Source organism: Ovis aries, chromosome 7, assembly GCF_016772045.2.
Source record: "Ovis aries strain OAR_USU_Benz2616 breed Rambouillet chromosome 7, ARS-UI_Ramb_v3.0, whole genome shotgun sequence".
Taxonomy (NCBI): domain Eukaryota; kingdom Metazoa; phylum Chordata; class Mammalia; order Artiodactyla; family Bovidae; genus Ovis; species Ovis aries.
The window spans coordinates 18,043,602-18,057,871 of NC_056060.1; the positions used below are offsets into that span (position 1 = coordinate 18,043,602).

The 14,270-nt window shown below is 46.7% G+C and overlaps 1 protein-coding gene across 3 annotated transcripts in view; it reads left to right on the forward strand.

Annotated features, from left to right (window-relative positions):
• Positions 1-14,270, forward strand: part of THSD4 (thrombospondin type 1 domain containing 4) — a 694,305-nt gene that overhangs the window by 114,437 nt on the left and 565,598 nt on the right. For all 3 annotated transcript variants that reach the window (XM_042252121.1, XM_027971544.3, XM_042252122.2), the window contains exon 4: positions 13,242-13,603. In XM_042252121.1, coding sequence (XP_042108055.1) covers positions 13,242-13,603 — 362 coding nt within the window. The remainder of the gene's footprint in view (positions 1-13,241; positions 13,604-14,270) is intronic.

The window sequence follows — 14,270 nt, forward strand, 5'->3', positions numbered from 1 at the left end:
CTACCAGGCTCCTCTGTCCATGGGATTTGCCAGGCAAGAGTACTGGAGTGGGCTGCCATTGCCTTTTCCAAGAGGTGCTGTTAGAGAGAGTAAATGGAAGACAAAGATAAATAGGCATAATCCCTGCCTTGTGGGCTCATGGTGTTGGGGAGACAGATAATTATAGTTACGTACACAGATAATTATAGTGCCAGGTGGTAAGTGCTATGGAGAGGGATGTGGGTAATGACCCTGCAGCATGGGAGAGAGACCATTAAACCTGGACGGGAAAGGTCTTTGGAGCTGAGTATGAGTTCCCAGGCAGAGGAGGAAAGGAGAAGGGAGAGGCATTTGAGCTGTGAGCTTAGCAGGGTTAAGGCAGAAAGGGAGAAGCCATGTGTCCTCCTTCTCAACTTCATCCATGCCATGAGCACAGTGCGGGAATAGGGGAGAGGGCAGCAGAGGAATTGAAGCTGGAACGGAAGGGTGAGGCTGGTTTATGAGGTTTATGAAAAGTTTCAAATGCCATGGCACAAAGTAAGCTTGGATCTCATCTTCTGGAGAGTGAGAACTCAAGAGACATTGGTAAGCAAGAGAGTATTGCAGCAGGGCTAGATCTGGAGAGAGAAAATAGCTTTGATGGCACGAGGAGGAGTGAGTGGGCAAGGGAAAGACTGGAAATTGGGAATCCAGGTAGGGCCCATCTCAACCCATCTGCAGCCTCCTTCATCCCGCAGAGTGTTTACTGAGTGTCTCCTGTGCGCTCTGCTCTGCGTGGGATGCTGCCAATTTCCAGGGGATGCTTTCAAATTGCCTTCCTTCTAGGAGCCTGCTGATCCCAGCTGCTTCCCAGCGAGTGCTGGCTATTGACTCAGATGCAAATGGCCAAATCACCAGGCAGAAGTCTCTACTGGAAGGTTCCGAGTCAGCCTCCGGTCCAGAAGCCAGCACTCTTTATTGTGTGAATTACTCACTATTTTGACTTGTCCCGGTTGGCTTGGGTTGCAGGTAGTGGATTGCTGTTGAGAGCATGAGGCCAAATGGACCAGCCACCGAACAAAAGAACACACCCAGGCTCTGCACACAGAGAAGACATCTGCTTGTGTTTTCTGAGTAACTGTGCAGCCACACAGGGCGGCCTGGGGACCCAGGCACATGCTCCGTGTTATTTTCTAGTTACAACCGAGGATGATTTCCATGTGGCTGGTGATGAAAGAGTCAGGTCCATTTCAGAAGGGGGAGTGTTTCCGATTATGCAGATCACATTCAAATATTCACCTCATTCCATCCTTTTGGCCGGGCCGCCTTTGAATACTATGGGAAGGCATCCGGGCCTCCTTTGCACCACATTTAGGGAAGATCTTCTGTGCTGAAAGCCTGCTCTTGGCTTGCAGTGGGGACCCCTGGGCACAACCTGTGGGATTGCCTCTCTGTTGTGGTACTTGAAGTGAATCCATACGTGGCAAGGAATGTCAGCTCTCTTCCAGGAAAAATCAGAGCCTGTTAGCACTGGAAGGGACCCCAGCCCTCATCAAACCCAACCGGCTCGTTTTACTGATATGGAAACTGAGGTCCAGAGCCACAGACCAACGTGCCCCAAATCAGAAAGTGAGTTACAGCGGACTTGGGACCAGAACAAGGAGCCAGTCCAGGGTTTCCCACGAGTCTTCCCTTCCCTTCTCTTTCATCTTCCTACAGTTCTGATTGCTGTTGTACTTCCTTTCTTAAAAGTACATTTCAAATGGAGGCTGCTTAGCGTGGATCCCATGTTAGGTAGATATCCTTCTGTGGATGCTTTCCTGTCTCGTTTGATAAACTCTAGGTTGTCATCAAATTGAATGACAGAAGTGAAAAGGGTGGGATGAAAAGCAGGGAATTTGAGGGTAATAAAATAGTGTGGCTAGAGCATTTGGGGATTAGGAATTAGCAGTGCGTAGTAGAGCCCCAAACCCCAGACGGTAAGTCAGTTGGATGCTTTCCATCACAGAGGTCCCCAACCTCTGGGCTGGGAACCAGTACCTCCTGTCAGATCAGCATTAGATTAGAAATAAAGTGTACAATAAATATAATGTGTTTGAATCATCCCAAAACTATTCCCCCCACCCAGGTCCATGGAAAAATTATCTTCCACAAAATTGGTTCCTGGTGCCCAAAAGGTTGGGGGCCACTGCTCTAGAGGCATCCAGGGACCAGTGATTCTCAAACCAGAGGATGCATTCAAATCACTGGGGAAACTTATTTAAAATGCATATTCTTGGGCCTCACCCAGGAGATTCTTATTCACTAGGTTTGGTGTGAGATCCAGGGATCTGCGTGTCTCCAGCAGATGGGAGGCTGATGATGTTGTGGGTACCAGGTGGGTCACACATGGAGCAGCGACACAGGACTAGGACTAGGAGGACAAGGGTATAGCTGTGTTGTTCTCCAGTGTTTGGGTCAGACTGTGCTGCTGGAGAAGACTCCTGAAAGTCCCTTAGACAGCAGGAAGATCAAACCAGCCAATTTTAAGGGAGATCAACCCAGAATATTCACTGGAAGGACTGATGGTGCAGCTGAAGCTCCAGTATTTTGGTCATCTGTTGCAAACATAGATGCTGGGAAAGACTGAGGGCAGAAGGAGAAGAGGGCAACAGAGGATGAGATGACTGGATGGCATCACTGAGGCAATGAACATGAACTTGGGCAAACTCCAGGAGATGGTGAGGGACAGGGAAGCCTGGTGTGCTGCGGTCCATGGGGTCACAAAGTGTCAGACATGATGGGGTGACTGAACAACAACATATACTCAAGTATCATATTTATGGATGGATATGATGGAGTTTGATGAATTTAAGATCATTTACTGTCAGAATTCATCAACTCAATGAACACAGGTGTTAAGAGAGGGTCCAAGGGCCTGGCAGATAGACTTGGAATCTGCAGGGCAACAAAACTCATACTTACTTAGGTTTCGGGTGGCTCCCTGTCAATGGGTTTTCCTCTGTATGGTTCATGCTTTAGCTGAGGCTTGGTATTCCTCTTTCCACACATCTCCCTCTCTCTCTCCCTTGGCTTCCACCCACTCCTCCCCCTTTATGATGGTTTTGTGCAAATGCATCCTTTTAAAATGCATTTGTAGAGCTCTCTTATGTATAAACATTTGACGTGATAATCAAGGTTGAGTGTGTTTTACTCCAGTCTCCCATTTTTGTGAGATTCTTACATTCATTTTGCAGCTGCTGGCCTTGACATTATGCTGAAAGGTAAGAGTAGGGGCTTTTGCAGTTTATGTTGTAGCAGAGTCAAGATAGCTGGTTAAAATGTAAGGCTGAATTTGTGTCCCTGAGAAAACCATCATGGAGGTCTTTCATTTACATCTGGCTTGAGTTTGGAGCATCTTCATCATGATGCACCACCTCCCAGGACTCCTGCACAGGTAACACATATCCTAGCTGGGGGGCCAGCTCGATGTGCCTGCTTCTGTGTGCTCTCAGAGTTCCAAAGCTTTGCTCGCCGGGATGAAACTCCAAGGTGTGTTTTTGCCATGTTTGCTTTAGGGTGTTGATTTGGTTATGTGGCTAAAACCAAAGTCTTCTTTTCCAGTCTCTTCTAGAACAAGACTTTAGAATGTCAGACTTTGTATGTGACTCCCTTTCTATGAAGAACAGATGGTGGGTTTAATTTTGTAGAAAGAAAATTAGAAACCAGTGAAATCTTACATGATTTCACATTAGTACCGAAACCAAATTTCACATTAGTACCGAAACCAAATACATTGAAAACATTCAGAACTGTTCCTAGTTATGGATCTTCTGGTGGCAATGAGAAATTCCCAGGGCTTTCTGTGAGGAGGACTTCTACTAACACTCGGTTTATTCCATACTTCTCCCCATCCCCCAGCAGTCTGTTCTGAATCTTTCTCCATTTAATCTATTTATTTTTATTTATTGAGCAAGCAATATTATAACCATGACTGAACTTTTTTAAATTACAAGAAAACTTACCCTGGGTCCAGCTTGAGTAACAGATCGTATGTTTTCATTTTTCCGTGTCCCCTTCCAGGCTTTGTTCATGTGCCTACAGGATCTTTACATTTTTATAATCACAGTATAGTTACAATTTTGTATTTGGCGTTTTTCACTTAGCATTATATTACAGGACTCTTCGCATTGCTCTGTATTATTCATGATGATGATATTTCATTGAGTCATGAAGCCCCAGTTTATTTGACCATCCTATTTTAGTCATATACATTCATCCGCCTTAAAAAGATGATGAAATAAAACACAGCCACCATCGTTCAGATTGTTGCTTCTCCAGCTCTTCTCTAAGCTCACTTGCTATCTGTCCCTGTGAACCTCCTACTCACTTAGTGCCTCCTATTCCATGGCGGCCTTGGTTCTCTGGTTACACTTACCGTGATCAACTGTTGTCCCTATATGAAGCCGCCAGCGCTGGATTCCTTTAATCCCGAGGCTTCTGCCAAGTCGGGACTACCTTTGGTCATCCCAGTCACTGCTTTCTCTCCAAGCAGTATGCCAAAGGCAGACCCAGCTTTTTTCATCTTATCTTGGTTGCCACATATTATCTTATTTTCAGTCATTTAGATATCATGTGGGCTTCCCTGGTGGCTCAGATGGGAAAGAGTCCACCTGCAATGCGGGAGACCTGGGTTCGATCCCTGAGTTGGGAAGATCCCCCTGATGAGGGCATGGCAACCCACTCCAGTATTCTTGCCTGGAGAAACCCCACGGACAGAGGAGCCTGGCAGGCTACAGTCCATGAGGTCGCAAAGAATGGACACGACTGAGCGACTAAACACACACGGATATCATTTAGGATTCTTAACTGCAAGCCACAGAAACTAACATAAGCATTGCGGAACTCACTGTAACCAGCCTAGGAGGCAGATAGGCACTGAGGCACTCCAGAGAGCAACAGGAATGGTCTCAGAGCACAAGCGATGGGATCAGGATGAAGGACCCAAAGCTGTCTGTGTTCTTTTGGCCACTTTACTGGAGATTTCAGATTCCAGGGACCATTCAGTTGGCTCACACTGCTTACCTTGGCTTCAGCTGTCAGGGTCCCTGAATACATTCCTGTTATACTTCATCCAGCATGGAGGGGGATTTCCTAAAGGACCCAGGGAAAAGGTAATAATTGCCAGGCTGCCCTGTGCATACATCCTACCATCAGTATACATTTACACATCCCTCCCTAACGTTAACTTCCGTACAACAGATCCCAAAGTGTTCATTAAAGCATCCAGCTCCAAACCAAAACCTTTGGGGGATTTTAATCCCCCTACTACCACCCCTTCTTTTGCACAAGTCAAGTTAAAATAGGGATGTGACTACCTTGATTCTCCTACTTCTCTGAATGCCTTCCATTTTTTCTGCTCCCTGGCTCATGCCCAACAGTGACTATTTAGAAAAATACTGTAATAACAAGCAGGTTTTTTTAAGCTGATTAATTTGATTGCCCTGGATCTTGGCTGCTGTGCGCGGGCTTTCTCTAGTTGTGGTGCACGAGATTGTTATGGTGATAGCTTCTTTTGCATGGGCCGAAGGGCAAGTGGGCTCCGTAGTTGTGGCGCACGGGCTTAGTTGCTCCTCAGCATGTAAAATCTTCCCAGACCAGGGACTGAACCTGTGTCCCCTGCATTGGCAGGCGGATTCTTAAGCACTGGACCACCAGAGAAGTCCCAAGCAGTTGTTTTTTATCTGAGGAAGGGGACTATTAGAAGCCTGGAGGATTTTATCCAAAGTGTACATCTCCTTGGATCCTAGCCTCATCCCAGGCAAGACATATCATAACCTCTGGGAAAAAGGCATGGCATTGTAAGTGTACTTTGAAAAATCTTCTCTTTCAATTCTCTTATCTTGCCTCTACATCCACCCTCCCCCATTCTCGAAAACCTCCAGTGGAATGGAGAGAGCACCAATTTGATTTGACAGCTGGATCTGCTTCTTACACATTATAAAACTCCTGTCGAATGATTTAAGTTCTTCCGGTGGAGGGATGATTGGAGCTCTCCTGTGCTCCTGCTTGGTGACTGCTAGCATGTTTGCGACTATACTTCATTCTTTTATTTCATTACCCAATGACACTGCCAGATCTACATGAGAGTCAATCCTTGGATATGGGGAATGTGGGCTCCAGGACCCCCAAGGATACCAAAGTCTGCGGATGCTCAAGTCTCTTATTTATATAAGATGGTATGGTATTGTGTATAATCTATGTGCCTCTTCCCAGAAACTTTAAATAATCTCTGGATTACTTATAATACCTCGTACAATGTAAATGATATATAAATAGTTGTATAGTATAAATGCTATGGGCTTCCCAGGTGGTGCTAGTGGTAAAGAACCCACCTGCCAATGCAGGAGAAACAAGAGATGTGGATTCAATCCCTGAGTTGGGAAGATCCCCTGGAGGAGGGCATGGCAACCCACTCCAGTGTTCTTGCCTGGAGAATCCCATGGTCAGAGGAGTTGGGTGCGCTGTGGTCCAGAGGAGCCTGGTGGGCTACAGACCATGGGGTCATAAAAGAGTCAGACACAACTTAGCAACCTAACAACAACAGTGATGATATCTATAAATAGGTTTACTTTCCACATACTGTTCTACTTCTTGTTTTTTTTTTTTTTTTTTTTTACTAATTAATATATTACGGAGAGTTGTTCAATTTAACAGATATATATATCTACCTCATTCTAACAGATGAGTTGTATTCCATTGCTTGAATGGATTAGATTTGAGAGGATTTAACCAAACTCCTTTTCATGGATATTCAGGTTGTTTCCAGAGTTTTTGGTTTTGTTCTTACGAAAAGTATTGCAATAAAAGTTTTTCTATATACAACTTTATTCACTAATTTTGAGTGTCTAGTCAAGGCTATGGTTTTTCCAGTGGTCATGTATGGATGTGAGAGTTGGACTGTGAAGAAAGCTGAGCGCCGAAGAATTGATGCTTTTGAACTGTGGTGTTGGAGAAGGCTCTTGAGAGTCCCTTGGACTGCAAGGAGATCCAACCAGTCCATTCTAAAGGAGATCAGCCCTGGGTGTTCTTTGGAAGAAATGATGCTACAGCTGAAACTCCAGTACTTTGGCCATCTCTTGTGAAGATTTGACTCATTGGAAAAGACTCTGATGCTGGGAGGGATTGGGGGCAGGAGGAGAACGGGACAACAGAGGATGAGATGGCTGGATGGCATCACCGACTAGCTGGACGTGAGTTTGAGTGAACTCCGGGAGTTGGTGATGGACAGGGAGGCCTGGTGTGTTGCGATTCATGGGGTCGCAAAGAGTCGGACACGACTGAGCAACTGAACTGAACTGAAAGGGTGAACTACTGAAAACAGAGCTGCTGGGCTCAAGGGTTTGTGCATTTAAAATTTGGTAGGTACTGCAAAGTTTCCTATTAAGAACTGCTCTAGTTTAGACTCCCATCAACATTGAACATTCTTGCTGTATTGATATTGTCAAACTTTATAATCTTTACCAGTCTGATGGGGGTAAGTGGAATTCTATTGTTTTAGTTTGCATTTATTTGATTACATGGAACATTATACAGTTTTCATATGTATGTTGTATTTCTCTGCTATGCTAGTCAGCTTGGGCTGCTAAAACAAAATATCATTGACAGGGTGGCTTAAACAACAGGAATTTATTTATCATGGTTCTGGAGGCTGGGGAAAGTCCACAATCAAGGCACTGGCAGATTTGATGCCCCAGTGAGGACTCTTTTCCTGGCTTGAAGACAGCTGGCTTCTCACTATATCCTTAGATGGTAGAAAGACAGAAAGTGCTGGTCTTTCTTCCTCTTCTGATAAGGATACTAATCCAGTTAATCCTAAAGGAAATCAACACTGCACGTTCATTGGAAGGACTGGTGCTGAAGCTGAAGCTCCAATCCTTTGGCCACCTGATGAGAAGAGCAGACTCATTGGAAAAGACCCTGATGCTGGGAAAGATTGAGGACAGGAGAAGGGGGTGATAGAGCATGAGATTGTTGGATGGCATCACTGACTCAATGGACCTGAGTTTGAGCAAACTCTGGGAGATAGTGAAGGACAGGGAAGCTTGGTGTCCTGCAAGTTTGGTATACGATCATGGGGTTGCAAAGAGGAGGACACGAACAACAACAATCCCATGAGGGGATAGGCCCCATCACATGACATCATCGAAACCTAATTAACTCCCAAAGGTGCCATGTCCAAATACCACCACATTGGGGTTAGGGCTTTAAGACATGAACTTACGAAATGTCTGTAAACTACCCATTCATGCCCTTTAAACCTACTTCCTTTGGGTTGTTTGTTTTTTTCTTCCTGATTTGTTAAAACTCTTAATAAGTGAGAGAAATCAGCAGTTTGGGGTCATTTGAGAAGTGCCTCATGTTTTTCTTCTTCAGTCCTGATATGTTGTGTGTATCTTGGGCAAGGGACAATGGGCTAGCAGCTGACAGAGCTTTGAGCTTCTATTACTTGTTTTTCTCTCTCACTATGATTTATTCTTTGGTTTAGCTGTTTGTCACTGACTAACCAAGGTCCTAATTTTAGGAATAGTGTGTCTGAGAACATTTGGAATTTTTCCCATCCTGCCTTACAGAACACTCCTTGATCATCAGAAAGGAAGGAGAGAGGAGGGTCGTCAGGAGGACTAGGTGAAGTAGGGGGCGGATGGGAGGTTGACGGAAGTAGGAGGCTGATATCCAAAGCTCTCCTCCCTTTATTTTTTCCTTTGATATTTCTTTCTTTCTCTGCATTTCCCTTCCTTCTTTCCTTTCTGTTTCTCTGTTTCCCCCTTTGTTTCTGGCTGTGTACTATAAAAATACAATTCTGGAGCTTGTGGTTGGATTCTCACCATGGGGACCGAGATGGAATTTCAAATCACTCACCATAATTCAACTTTATAAATTAGAGAATTCTTATGAATAGAAGAGGATGGAATGTGGTTTCATGTTTTCTTTCCCCAGGGACCCTGCCCAGCTGGGCAATAGGAAACTAAGTCAAGGGTGGGATTAGTTCTAGGAAGTGGATTTTTAGCTGCAGTCAAAGCTAGACATTATAGACAATGCCTTAGTTATCTGTGTTCATGATAAATCAGGAAGTGATGGGTAACTGAATTCCCAAACGTGCCAGAAATATACTTCCTCTGTTTGATTATCCCTATTATCTTTCTACTAGGACTATCAACGTGGATTTATTTCTATTCATTTTACTCTTCTGTTTTCCACTAAAAACACAGACAGGGAGGCAACATGCTGCATGAAAAGCAAAAGTGCTCGAGTAGGAGTCATGTGTGTGCCTCAGTTGCTCCGCCTAACTCTTTGTGACCCCATGGACTGTAGCCCGCCAGGCTGTGGAATTTTCCAGGCAAGAATACTGGGGTGTGTTGCCATGCCCTCCTCCGAGGTATCTTTCCAGCCCAGGGATTGGACCTGAGTCCTCTGCATCAACAGACGGATTCTTTACCACTGAGCCACCAAGGAAGCCCAGAGTAGGGGTCAGGAGACCTCAATTTTAGTCCTGTCTGTGCCCTTCACTAGCCAGAGACTATGGGTGAGCCATATAGCTTCTCTGAGCCTCAGTTTCTTCCTGTAAAAGAGACAAAATAATCAGTCTCCCAGAGTGGCCCAGGGGCCCTGTAAAGTGGTGACCTGGGGTTAGTGGTGCCAGTGCCCTACAACCTGTCCCCATGCTTGTGAGCTGTCTGCACAGTGCTCAGCACAGAGAAGGAGCTCGACAAATGTCTATATGCTTTTCTTCCTTGTCCTGGAAGGACCAACAGACTGTGTTAATTTCCTATGGCCATTGTAATAAATAACTACAAACTTAATGGGTTAAAGCAACAGAAATTTATTCCCTCACAATTCTGGAGGCCAGACATTCAAAATCAAGGTATTTTCAGGACTGTGCTTCTTCTAGTAGCCAGGGGTGAATTCTCCTTACTTCTTTCAGCTCGTGGTATACTTCTTTCAGCTCCTGCTCAACCCAGTCTCTGCCTCTATGGTCACGTGGCCTTCTCCTCTGTCTTCTAAGGACATTTGTTATTGGATTTAGGGCCCCCTCCTCCCCCCAGAAGAGGATGATCTCATCTCATCCTTTAATTACATCGACATTGACCCTTTTCCACAATAAGGTCACATTACAAGTTCTCAGGGTTAGGGCATGGACATATCTTTTGGGGAAAGCCACCATTCAAACCACTCCACACACTCTAGGAATTACTTTATATATCAAGCCTGCGACCTGATTCGACACTTTTTTTTTTTATAACCACCCAGTGAATCCATCATCAGTTTATTAATAAATCAGGATATGTCAGGGAGGAGAAGAAAGAACAAAAGCTTGTTTTCTGTTTGCTGTGTTTTGTATTTACAAATAAGAGAAAAGCCTTCTCTGCTGGGTTCCAGGTTTAGGACTGATGAGTTGACTGTATTTGCCACTCGTGTGGCCATCCCCGTCTAATGTTCACATCTGGTATTATGAAACTGCAGCCCTTCAGTCACAGAACCTTCTGTCCTGACCTTGCTCTAACCATGTCTCCTGCTGGCTCTGCCCACATGACCTCTGACCTCTCACTGCAGCTCTCTGAACATGGTGCCCGTAGACTGGCAGGCTGACATCCAGCTCTGGGCTCGAACCTCTGATTAGATGGTTCTTTGCTGAGCTGCTCAGCCGTCTCACTCATCCTGCCTCCAGGGACCCAGTTTAAACTCTCAAGGTCATCCAGAGACCCCTCTGTGCCCTGGAATGTAGTTGAGTGACAATGACAGCGCTCAGCCACTCAGTGGTGTCCGACTCTTTGTGACCCCATGGACTGCAGCCCGCCAGGCTCCTCGGTCCATGGGATTTCCCAGGGATACTGGAGTGAGTTGCTATTTCCTCCTCCAGGGTAGTTTCCCATGGAGGGAAGGTCAAACTCGTGTCTCCCACCCGTTGCGGGTAGATTCCTTACCACCGCACCACCTGGGAAGGCTGTAGTTGAAGGAAGGAGGCCTCAGCTGAACAAGCCCCATGGTTTCAGGGTAACTGAGTGCCAGGACTCTACCCTGGAGCTGAGACCTGGAGGACTTTTAATGACCACAGTGTGCTACAGCAGTGGCTTACACTCACTCCCTGAGCACTCACTCGCCTTAAGCACTTGGGTGGGTTTCCTCAAAGAGTCCTCACACCACCCTCTGAGGTAGTCTTGGCTCCCTGTCTCCAGGTGCTGTGAAGGAGTTCAACCTTACTGGGTTTGTTCTACACAAAGGGGAAGACAGTCCCTGTACCTCTCACCTCTCAGGGGTATCCTGGGGAGGCGTATAACTGTGAAAGGTCTTCAAACTCTTGGACTTTTGGGCAAACAATGCTACCCAAAACCAATATCTAAAAAAGGAAAAAAAAAAAAACGCTGAGGCAGTCTGGAGGCATTTATGCATGTCATATAGAAGCCTGAGGCTCACTGAAAAACCCTCCTTTTAGGAAAGTCATAGTGTTGCTCACGGCTTCCCCAGTGGCTCAGTGGTAAAGAATCTGCCTGCAATGCAGGAGACCCCAGTTCAATTCCTGGGTCGGGAAGATCCACTGGAGAAGGGATAGGCGACCCACTCCAGTATTCTTGGGCTTCCCTGGTGGCTCAGCTGGTAGAGAACCCACCTGCAATGCGGGAGACCTGGGTTCAATCCCTGGGCTGGGAAGATCCCCTAGAGAATGGAACGGCTTCCCATTCCAGTATTCTGGCCTGGAGAATTCCATGGACTGTATAGTCAGACCACAGGGTTGCAGAGTGGGACAGGACGACTGAGTGACTTTCACATAGTGTTGCTCGGGGTCAGGGTAGGAAGGACATTCCAGGGGAATGATTCAGAAGCTCGAGAGCAGTCTGCTGGAGAGAGAGCAGGCAGTGCTGGAACTGCCTATACTGGGGGCTGAGCAGACTCGAGTCCAGCCTCTGCTGCAACCACATGACTGAGGCAGGTCACAGGTCTCTGATCCTTGGGTGGGAAACTTCGTCTCTGAAAGGTGAGAATGTTTGTAACCAGGGATGCCAAGAGGACTGGAAATTACATGTGCTATCTGGCACCAAGTGGATACCAGAATAATTACAGCTATTTTACCGTGATTCCTCCTCTGAGGACTTGTCAATCCATACCCTACCCAGCCAGGCAGCCGGTTCCCCGGGAGACTCCCCTAGTCTTGTCTTAGCTGCATAAAGCTCTTTGCTGCTAGGTCCAGTCCATTTGTGCAACCTGGGGTGCTTCTCTCCTTGTTCTCAGGTCCTAGCTCAACACTGGTATACAGCTGGTACTCAGAGCCTGTCTGCATCATGAAGAAACAGAAGGGTACCCATGCTTAGCACTCTGCTTGGCATGATAGCTCTCTGTGAAAGGGCCAATTAAATGCATGGGAATGTCGAATCACCTTCACTTAAAAATATCACTTTCTGACATTTTTAATCTCTCCTGATTCACCACGGAAGCAGAAAAGATGAAAAGCAGAAAAGATCATTATGGTTTTACCAAGCACGGATTTAGTGCCTGCTCTCTGCTGTGTGTGTAGATATCCTAACTTAAATCTTCTTGGAGCCTGTGAGGTAGGTAGGTAGGTACCATCCCTCTTTAGGACACAGAGAGCTTCAGAAACTTTGTGGTCGTACTGGTACAAGTGGCAGGGGTATGATAGGGGCATCTGCTTCTGCAGCAGGGCCTCTAAACCCTGATACTGCATTGCCTTTATTGCATGGAGACACTGGGCCTTGGCCTCCTCACCGACTTGAGGGAAGCCCTGTCCTTCTAGCCTGGACCCCAAGGACCTGAGGGGTAAGCCTCAGTTAAGATGTGAGAGCAGTGCATTGAGCTGTCCAAGGCCATGGTCCCCAAAGCCAGGGTCACATAGGTGAGCCCTATGCACGTGTGCCTTTATGTGTCCCTTCCTTTATTTAAAAAAAAAATATATATATGTATATAATATATATAAATAATTATATAAATATAAAAAATATATAAAATATGTATATATAGTTATGTCTTTGTATGTCTTCCTTTATATATATATGTATGTATGAATGTATGTATGTATGTGTGTGTGTGTAGATATATGATCATTCTATTTTACTACTTCGTCTGTATGAGGATGAGTATAACCCAAGCTGGATTCTATTTTGTTTTCAGATTTTAACACAGGCCCTGTGCCAACTTGTGCCTAATGGATAAGCCTTTTGGGTTATCCACGGCCTACGCGGGTTAAGCAGGAGCGGGTATTGCGGTCCCCTAACAGGCCTCTGTCTCCACAGGTCCCGCAGCGGATGGCTGTGGCCGAGGGCGCCCCGGAGGACGGCGGTGGCGGCGCCCCGGGCGTGTGGGGCTCCTGGGGCCCCTGGTCCGCCTGCTCGCGCAGCTGCAGCGGCGGCGTGATGGAGCAGACGCGGCCCTGCCTGCCCAGCTCGTACCGCGCACGCGGGGGACCACGGCCCGGAGCGCCCGCGCGCGCCTTCACGGGCCACGTGGTGTCAGCCGTTCGCACATCGGTGCCTCTGCACCGGAGCCGCGAGGAGACACGCGCCCCTGCCGGCCTCAACTCTAGTCGCCAGGGCCCGGCGCTGCGAGGCAGCCGACACCCGCAGGCCCGGGGCCGTGAACCCACGGCGGAGAGAAGGTACCTGCCCTCCCGACCCCCGGGCGCCCTCCCGCTATCGTCCCTGTACCTGCTGGCATGTGCCACGCTCGCCATTCTTCATCATAGATCTCGCGGTTAAAGCTTGGCTTCTGCCAGGTGGGGAGGAATTCTTGGTTCCATGGATCTCCTTCCATCCTTTGATTTATTTTGCAGCCTTTTACAGCACTGAGGCCACTCCCACCCACTCTGTGATTCTGAATTGTCTTCAAAGTGAAGCTGAGTTTAAGAATGTCCTTAAGCTCAGCTTTAGGGAGGCCCTGAGGAGGACTGAAAGAGCTGCCTGGAGCGGGGAAGTCTCCTTCCTGGTGCTCCTCTAGCGCTGGGGAAAAGGGAGAATCTGGCCGCAGGCTGTGTGGGTTTGAGCGAAGAACACAAAACAAGGGGCTTTTTAAAGCCAAGAGCTGGCATGAGTTTGGAATCCCTTGAACAGGTTGGGTGTCTGGAGTCTAACTTGCTCCCAGCCTATAGATTTCAGGATTCTATGAATTCTTCTAGAAAGTTTCTCCAAAGTATTTTGAGTGAACTCACAACTGTGAGAATATGTCTAATTAATTAGACATATTCTAATTAGATCTAGATATTTTTTAGAGTCAACAAAATCAGAATAGTTGTATAACTCTCCAAAGCCTTAGGTGGCTAGGCTAGC